At 33.2% G+C, this 10010-nt stretch overlaps 1 protein-coding gene across 1 annotated transcript; it reads right to left on the bottom strand.

Annotated features, from left to right (window-relative positions):
• Positions 1-1972: 1972 nt before the first annotated feature.
• On the bottom strand, positions 1973-9304 carry LOC112802646 (LEAF RUST 10 DISEASE-RESISTANCE LOCUS RECEPTOR-LIKE PROTEIN KINASE-like 1.1). Its single transcript, XM_025845957.3, has 4 exons — positions 8144-9304; positions 7980-8036; positions 6960-7232; positions 1973-3121 (listed from the first exon to the last, which is right to left on the bottom strand). Exons 1-4 carry the CDS (start codon positions 8787-8789, stop codon positions 2232-2234), a joined length of 1866 nt encoding a protein of 621 aa, XP_025701742.1. The 5' UTR covers positions 8790-9304; the 3' UTR covers positions 1973-2231.
• Between the last annotated feature and the right edge of the window lie 706 nt (positions 9305-10010).

Here is a 10010-nt window from a genome sequence, read left to right as displayed (position 1 = left end):
CATCTGCGGTCGGATGAATGACTCACTACTGAAAAAAGGGCATAAGGACCATTATAATATTCAAAACTCAATCTAAGAGGTCAAAATAGTTCAATTAAAATCTTAGAAGTCAAATTGGTGTATGGATCCAACTTCAGAGTTCAGAGAGCATTTTGGGAATTTAGTTTGTTAAATAGAAATAACAAGACCATATTTAAAAGAAAGAAAGAAGAGTGGTGCCAAAAATGGTTTTTATGTTATATTTTGGTGCTATCTACATATTTCTTTCTTTCTTTTTATCTACGTATTTCTTTCTTTCTTTTTTTTCTACAACGCTTGAATTTGTGTTGTGTCAACTCAAATGTTTTTTATTTTCTTGCAACTCTTCGACTATTATTAGTCTGGTTTATGTTGAACGTATTAAATAATTAAAGCAATTAACGGGTTTAGGGTTTAACTTGGTAAAGAAATATTTAAAATCAGTGTCGGCCAAAGTTATCTTAGATTATATGGTAGATCTTCGTAATAAGATGAAAAGTATTTCTGTTCTGACTCAACTCAATAAAAACTCGGGTCCATCTACCATCCGACAGATTAACAATCTACTTAAACGACAGTGTCTTTTGGGTGATAATTTCCTCGACAGAGATTTGGACAGCTGGTAGAAGTTTTCAGATAAGTGGGACAAAATAAAAGGGTCCATCCGCAAGATAAGAAATAAAAGGGAGAAACTTACCTCTCCTTCAAGTACATCGCTATTATCCTAAATCTTAATTAGCCACCTCATTGTACAGATGCTTACTTTAACATTAAAGTATCCTTGCAAATGACTCCACCTGCTGACCGGACGATGATTGTGGATACTATACTTCAACTCTCGCGTTCAATTCCGATCTTCACTCTCAACCACCTCTCTCCAACTGACCCACCGACCGAACAACTTTTAAGTGGATTATTCTCCTCTTTGGTTGAAAGAATATAAATTACTAGATTTGATGGCAGGAAGTAAAAAAAACAAAACATTGTGGGACAGAAAATACTATTTACACAAATCCTCTCTTAGGCTTGGTTTGGTAAAGCTTTTTGAAGATGTGCTTGTACTTTTTAAAAGCTCAAGCTCCTCATTTTGTGTTTGGTAAATCAAAAAGATCATGTGCTTGTGCTTGCAGCTTTTAAAAGATCGGGGTACTTTTGAAAGCACCTAGGATAGAGCTTTTCAAAGTTGGCTTGTGCTTTCCAAAATTTAAAAGTCTAATATAACCTCATATGTTAACTAATTTTCAAATTTAATGTTTGCATTTATGTCTATTATAGTATTTTTAAATTTTAAAAGCTATTTTACCAAACACAATTGATGTTGCTTATGTTTATTAAAAGTTGTTTTTGATTTGATTTACCAAACATAAATGCTACAACTTTTAAAAAGCCATCTTTTAAAAGTTAATTTTTATAAACTACTTTTAAAAAGTAAAAGTTTTACCAAACTAAACCTTAGTCAATAGCAAGATAAAGCTGTGCTTGTAACATAACCATATGCAAAATCATATATTTACTCCCTCACAATTCACAAGTGATGGATTACATGCAACTTATATAATGCTATTATTCTTTTTCATATATAAATATGAACAATGCTAGAGGTCAGCAAATTTTGTGATTGGTAGTCAGCAAATAGCCATCAATGATAATTTAATGGTGTGAGATTGGTGTGAGATTTCATCTAATGACTCACATTTCTCTGCTGGTTACATGCTGGCCAAAATTTAACAAAACTGCTAACCCCCTAGACTTTTCCTATAAGTATATCGAATGGTAAACCACAAATAATACATTTAAATTATTTTGATATTGACAAAAGTATCTTCAAATTTTGTTATCAAAAGAAATATTCTCAAATAATTTTAAAATGTATCAAAAATATCCAATCGTATACAAAGATCTGTTCTATTAATGAAAAGTGTGACGTTATTTATTTGTCAATGTTAAAATTTCATTTATCACATAAAAATTTCTGTTTGTCACATTATTTTTCATTAAGGTAGAATGTATCCGTCTACATGTATTTTTGTAATATTTTTAAACAATTTAAAAATATTTTTGTGGATAACAAAGTTTAGAGATATTTTTATCTACAACAAAATAATGTGCATATTTAGTGATTTAGCCGTATAGAATAAGAATGATAGCATTCTTTCTTCAGCGGTTGGCAAACATGGAGTAATGATTAACAAGTAATCTAGTTATCCATTCCATCAGAATGTTTGGGGACGGCGCTGGGTGTTGTTGGTCAAAGAATTTGGAGCTGCCGCATAATCCAGCGAAACGCCAGGGCGCTGAACCTCTGTACGCTCTTCCCTCCCAATTTGAATCCTCTGCAGCGCCTCCAACACCTCAGTCATAGAGGGTCTCATGTCCTTGTCTCCCTGCAAACACTGAAAAGCCAATTTGGCCACCGAAATTATCATCCTTCTTGAATCATCGTCTGACTGAATTCCAAGAGAAGGATCCACCAATTCACAAAACGCTCCCTTTTGAAACTTCCTTACAGCTACATTCGCCAACTTAACATCATCCCTTTCTCTGTTCATATCAACAGCCGGCAGCGACGATATTAACTCAACAAGAACCACTCCGAAACTGTACACATCACTCTTGTTTGTAAGCTGGTAGCACAGACGGTAGTCCGGGTCAACATAACCAGGGGTTCCACGTGGCGCCGTGGAGACATGTGTGACGTCACTGGGGAACAATCTAGAAAGCCCAAAATCAGCAACCTTAACACCGAAGTTGTTGTCAAGGAGAATGTTGCTGGTTTTCACGTCACGGTGAATGATACCGCAAGCATGGAGATAAGCCAATGCACAAGCAGTTTCAATGGCGATTTTCATTCTCACCGGCCAGGTCAATGTGCTTGACTTTGTTCTGTCACCGCGGAGATGATAACTGAGAGTTCCATTAGGGATGTATTCATACACAAGGAGTAGCTCACGAGAATGACGTGAAGTGCAGCCATAGAGGGATACGAGATTCCTATGGCGCAAGCGTGTGAGGATCTGAATCTCGTTGATGAATGATTCAACTGGCTTGTAGTTACGCTCGAATAGGCGTTTCACTGCAACTTCTCGTCCATCTCTAAGCTTTCCTGGTTATCATAGATCAAATTGTACGTTAATTAAGAGTAAAGTTCATTTTGTTTACTCAAATTCAAAGGTGATTAAGTTGGTTCTTTAGATTTTAATTAATAGAAAAAAATTGTATTTGTACACTAAAATCAATCATAAAATTTGACTATTTAGTATTTATGTATAAATAAATATATTATTTAACTCATCTTTAATGTATATTTTAATTTTTATATTCTAACATATATTTTATACTAATAGCTGATTTTAGTATACATTGGTTATAAAAAATGATTCCCTATAATTAATTTTGTAATTCAAGAAAGTCCTTTAATTTCAATTTGCACAAAAGGTTTTCAAATTTTTTCCTGTACTCAATTTTGTCATCCAAATTTGATGATATAATGAATTTGGACCTAGTCATTTGTTTTACATAATATTAATATTAAGGATTTAATTAACATGTACTCTTAGAGCACATATGTTAAGATTATTATAAAAAAATTTAAACTTTTGAATTTAATAAATATAAATAAAATATATTAAAATTTTAAATTTTTTATCTAAAAAAATTCTTAATAACTTTAGTATCTCATCTTAGGACACATAACAATTAACCCTACTATTAATAATGATTGAGGAACTAAATTAAGTTATGACGTGAAATTTGAGGCAATGAATTGAGTTATTAAAAATTAAGAGATGAAATTGAGTTAATGAGTTAAATTTGGAAGATCGTCTTAGATATTACTTAAACATACAAGACAAAAATTGGTCTAAACTCTATGATTGTGTTACATACTGTATTGTTGAGGTAAAAATATTAGACTGTTAGTTAAAAATATTAATTAATATAAATTAAAATTATTAACTTTAAAATTTTTTTTACATAGGAGATAATAAATAATTTAGTCCATGAGTTTCGGTCGATAATCAAGTTGACTTTTCATCTTTAAAGCTTATCAATAGTTCAAAAAATAGGTATAATTACCATTAGTCTTCTTCAAAAAAAAAAACATGCTGAGATAAATTTTTAAAAAAATAACTACTAATTTGATATTCCAAAGATTTAGGTATTAATAAAAAAAATTCTAAAAAATATTATTAACAAAAAAATTCTTAAATAATTTTAAAATTTGACAAAAATTACCACACGTTAACTGTTTCAATTTTTATTAACAAAAAATATTGAGGTGACTAATAAAACAAAAGGCATGGCACAGTAAAATATTATTTGGCATTTTTAATTATTTAAAAATATACAAAACTTAATTTTTCAAATCAAACTTTTCCTTTTTCTTTGCATTTCTCTTTATTTTCTATTTAGTTCTAGTTTTAAACCAATTCTCACACCACGATTGATTTCTTTAAAGGAGGGAGAAAGAGAAACTGGAGAGAGAGAACGGGAGAGAGAGATACAGATTTTCAGTGGCACAACTTGAGTTCTTCATAGATAGAGGCGAGCTAGTGAACTTCGGTGCGGACCTGATCGAGCTCAGCGAACATGGCAGTGTCAATGTAAGAATCGACTTTGAGCTCAATGTCACGTTCAACCTTGAGTTCTACGACGGTGACAGTGAGAGTGGCATTATTCATTACCGACATCTTCTTCTTCCTTTGTTGATGAGACGTCTTTTTCCTCAGCATTACATTTTAACTTTTTTTTGCAGACATTACAAAAGATGAGTTTCGGTCGGAGATGAAGGGAGTAGGTTGTAGAGAGTGTTGGCATTGCTTCTATATCTGTTTTGATAAATAATTCGCCGTCTAAAGCTTTCAAAATGAAAAGGTGTTTGAAACAAGGAGACCTATTATCTCCATTTTTGTTTGTACTGGTCATTGATGTGTTGCATAGAATGGCGGGAGGAATAGTTAGAAACAAACATATATCTCCGTTGTTAGTTAGGGAGGATGATATAGAATTGTATCATCTTCAGTTTGGAGATAATAATATATTATTTTGTCCACTTGAGGAGGAGACCATAAGGAACTATAAGAGGTTACTACGATACTTTGATCTGATGTCGGGGTTAAGCATTAACTTTGATAAATCTAGTTTGAGATCAGTTAATTGCAGATAGTAGTGGGTTCAGAGTATTCATAGCTTGTTGGGTTGTAAAGAGGCTACTCTATCAATTAAATACCTTGAAATCTTCCTAGCAGTTGATCCGAGATTGGTTAAGATGTGGGAGACGATAGTAGACAAAGTCGAGAAAAACCTCAGTTTATGAAAAACTAAAGCACTCAATAAAATAGGTAGGTTAGTTCTCATCAAATTAATGTTAAATAGCTTTCCGGTATACTACTTGAGTATGTATAATATACCGAAGGTTGTTGCAGATAAGTTGATTTCACTATAGAAGATATTTTTGTGGGGTAAGAAAGATAGCAGGAATAGCATGGCAATGGTAAAATGGAAAGTAATGCAGGCTCCAAAAAAGTTAGGTGGTCTGAGGTGGGGAATGTGATAGTCCGCAATACAACACTACTATTTAAGTGGTGGTGGCGTTTTTTAAAGAAAGAGGGTCTATTATGGAATAAAGTGATATGCTCCTACAACAACATGGATCCCAATATGATGTTATCCAATCAGGCAATACATGCTAGAAGGGATCTATGGAAGGATATCTGTCAACTATATATTAAGGAGCAACATGTGAGAGATAAGATGACTGAAATTCTACAGAAGTAGGTGATGGTAGAAGAACTCGTCTTTGGGGGGACGTCTAACTACAAAGTAGTTCATTGAAAGATCAGTTTCTGAGATTCTTCTCAATTTCAAACCTGAAAAGATTCGTCATAGGGAATTGTGCATTTTGAAATGGATTAAAGTGAATTTGGAACTTTCAATGTAGACGAGAGTTATTTCAATGGGAGTTAGATCTAGTGAATCAGCTACATGATAAGCTGAGGCCAATTACACTAGCATATGACAGAGAGGATAGAGTTGTGTGAAAGTTTGATAGACAAAGTATTTTTACTACTAACTCATTTATGCAAGTGTTGCAGGTAGATACAATTCCTGAGGAAGTAACAAGCTATAGTTTCACTAGAATTATTTGAAGATGATTAGTTCTACTAAAAATGGAGTTGTTTATTTAGTTTGTTTTGATTGAAAGAATAAGTACAAAAGAAAGACTGAGTAGGATATAAATAGTAAACAATGAAGATAATGTCTATGTATTGTGTAAGAAGGTTGAATATATTCACCACTTATTTTTTTGTTGTGATTTTATTTATCAAGTGTGGTGTGCATAGTTATTTGATTTTGGTAGACTATAATCCATTCCAAACACAATAAAAAAACACATTAAGAGTTAGATAAGAGCTCACAACAAAAGAGGAGAGCGAAAAAAAGGAAAAGTCTAGGGGCCAGCAGTTTTATTGAATTTTGGCCAGCATGTAACCAGCAGAGGAAGGTGAGCCATTGGATGAAATCTCACACCAATCTCTCACCATCAAATCATCATTGATGGCTAATTGATGGCTAACAATCACAAAAATTGCTGGCCCCCTAGCATTGCTCCGAAAAAAATAGTTGTGCTTCTTTACTATTGTTTGGAATATTTAGATAGAAAAAAAGAAGGATATTTTTAGAATGAAAAAACATGTTTAGAGGAGATTATAAACAAATCCTCTCTTAATTATAAAAAGTAGGATGATAAAAATCTCTTTAATTGTTGATGACAATGTCAAATATAAATTAGTTTTTATTTTTTTATGTCTTTGTTTTGTTTACTATCGCTTTACTTTTTAAAAAAGACAGACCATACTGTATTTCGGTAAAAAAAAAAAAACACACATTTGTATTCAATTACTAAATTTCGGTATTTATGCGGGTAAAACGTGAGTCCTTACCATAGTAAACAGTTCCAAAGCCACCTTCTCCAAGTTCTTTAGTTTGGTCAAAATTGTTAGTTGCGACTTGGAGTTCTTCATAGGAGAAGAGAGGGATTCCGAAGTAGAGATTTCCACTTTCTGGGTTTGTGTTTGAATTTGGGCGAGAATACAGGTTCCTTAATTTGCCTCCATAGCCTCCTGAAGAATTGTGTCTCCGTTTGTACACTAAAAGAATTGCACATAACTGACACGTGGCAACTATGATCATAGCAGCCAATCCGGTAGATAAACCTGAACAAGGGAAAGCTTTGCTATATATTAGTACATTACATGCATACATTCTAAAATTTCTCATAAAAGCTTTTACGGTTGCTACTAAGGTAGAGAAAATCGAGATTTTACGTGAAATTAAAAAAGTAAATAAAAAACGTAAAACGTAAAATCTTAATAAGATTTAAATCGTAAAATCGTCAGACTTAATACAAATTTCATAAAATCGATAAACTCATTTAAAATCGTAATATCGGAAGATTTTAAGAGTTAAATCGAGATTCTAGCTACTATGGTTGCTACAATTCATAATTTCTCCCGTAAGGTAAATTAGTCAATACCTAAAATTAAGGGATTGAAAAAGTAGTTTAGTGATTGCTTGAATGATTTGATCACTTTTGGGTTTTTATACGTGTGGCTTGGTCTTGTGAATAAATGATAGAGATTGCGACAAATATTTCAGCACAAGGGGGATGATAAAAAAACAAGTTAATAGTACATAGATTTATTAAGTAAAGAAATACTTGTGAAGAAAGAAAAATCTTAAAAATAAAAGTTAAAGAATTCAACTAAGGAGTAATTATTTTTAAACCATTCTCAATCAATTTGTTTGAAATTAATTTTTTTATTTTTAGTTTTAAATCTTAAAACTTAAATTCTAAATCTATGCAGAGGATTTTATTGGAGGAAAATGCAATAAACTGAAATATATAGTCCATGGCACTTCAGATGAAAATGCAGAGGATTTTATTGGAGGAAATACAATACCTAATATTGCTGCCTTCGAAGCCCCTGTCTTTCCCGTTGTACGAGTCACTGGCCAATCTATCGGGGAAAGGAGGTTAAAAATTATTAGTGGTGGAATCCTACTATTTTCTGAAGCAGAATAATGCAATCAATAAAATAATAAATTTCTGTGACGAGTCCATTACATGAGTAAAGAGGATCTGCAGATGTTACTTCGATTATAACAAAAGACTTGAAGGATGTGCACTGTTGAGTGGAATTGGGTTGTTCTTGTGTTTCACTCGTATCATCTGAACACGCGTTTAACAAACTAGGGAACATTCGATCACCATACATAGAATCTGAAGGAAAGGAATGATCCGAACCGAAATACACATCATAATTTGTAGAATGACACCTTTCATAGTGAAATATGCCATGGTCTTCAGGGTGATACTCATGAGTGCATTTGAAGAAGGCAACGCGGTTTACTACCCGGAGAGACAAGTCCCCACGAAGCTCCCATAAATTTACAGCGGCACCGGTTTCTTGGATGAAAATTATAGCAGAAAAATTATCCTTCCAAGCTATACTTTCAAGTTTGTATGTTTGGTTTCTAAGAAAAACTTGAACATCTGCACCTGGGTTATCACAATTACTTACGTGCAGGCCACATTCTGAGCAACTAGTGTTGGTGAAAGGGTACCAAAGCTTCCCGAACTTTCCACACTCGAAAGGCGGCGCCGAGTACCGGCTCTTCCCTTCATCTGTTTTCTTATTTGGAGCAGAGTGAAGAAGCCCAAAACAGCAGAGGAGTAAAAAGAAACCAAGAAAACTGTGGCCAGCACCCATCCCAAATATGTCGGGGCTTAAGAATACGGATTTTCTCTGTTGTAATCAGTTGTTTGGTGTATCTAATCTACCATCTGTTATGTTCTTGATATAGTGAGTTTGTGTGTGTAAACTACGGCAGTTGACTTGGACAATTGACTAGCGAAGACTAAAGAAACTGGCTGGAAAGACGATGGAATATGCGTATTGAGTAGTGATCAGATGATTCTGGGCCCAATTCTACTCTGCTTCTGGGGTTGAAGGACATGGACGACTTTAACTGCTTGACTTTGAAAGTGAACATACATTATGGTTCAAAGACTAATGGAGCTCCTTTGCTCCAAGAATACGCTACGGCAGATTGGGACTTTAGTGGAAATTTGTGCACAATAGCGAAAGTTATGACTGTTCGTAAGGAGAACGGACTAAATCTTATTAGTGTGATTGGCCTTTTCTACAATGTCTCATAGCAGAAGATATGAGAAATGAAGCGAAATTCACAAAAGCATTGTAGTACAAAGAAGAATTGTATGAATTCTATCAATATCTGAACCTTATTCTATTTATAGAGAAAAAAGGAGGTTTGTTTCTTGAGTTGTTCAAGGAACTCGGCAAAATAGTCCCGTAACTTCGGGGATGCCACTCGAACCCAGAGCTAGCTGGTTCTCCCCGAAATGCGTTGAGGCGCAGCAGTTGACTGGACATCTAGGGGTAAAGCACTGTTTCGGTGCGGGCCGCGAGAGACAGAATACCTATCGTTAAAAAGAGAAAACCCAGACTAATAATCTGAAAGTTTTTCGGGTGTAGAGAAGGAGATTGAATTTATAATTATTTTAATATTTTTTTAAAATTAACATTCAAACTGTTTTTGCTGAGTTTGCGAAAGTGATTACATGAGAGATAAAATATTCTTATCTCATAACGATCAGAACAAAAATAGAGTAGAGGGGAAAGAAGTATATAATTATGTATTCTGATTCAGTTACTTTATATAATGTAACATATATTTAGTCTTTATCATAATTATAGTAAAATTTTTACTATTTTTTTAAAGATTTATATTTATCAATTTTCTAAGATTTTTCTTAATCTTATCTGGAACAAATTAAACTTCTAATCAAGCTTGATTTGGCTAAGTTTACTTTCTAAATTTTCAACCAATAAGTATTCATCCAACTTAGTAAAAATATCTTAAGTACAAAAAACAAAAAGAAATAGATTATAAAAAAGATTGACATTAAT

Source organism: Arachis hypogaea, chromosome 5, assembly GCF_003086295.3.
Source record: "Arachis hypogaea cultivar Tifrunner chromosome 5, arahy.Tifrunner.gnm2.J5K5, whole genome shotgun sequence".
In the NCBI taxonomy this organism is placed as follows: domain Eukaryota; kingdom Viridiplantae; phylum Streptophyta; class Magnoliopsida; order Fabales; family Fabaceae; genus Arachis; species Arachis hypogaea.
Note: the sequence above shows the minus strand (reverse complement) of the source record. Positions and strands in the feature narration are given on the sequence as shown.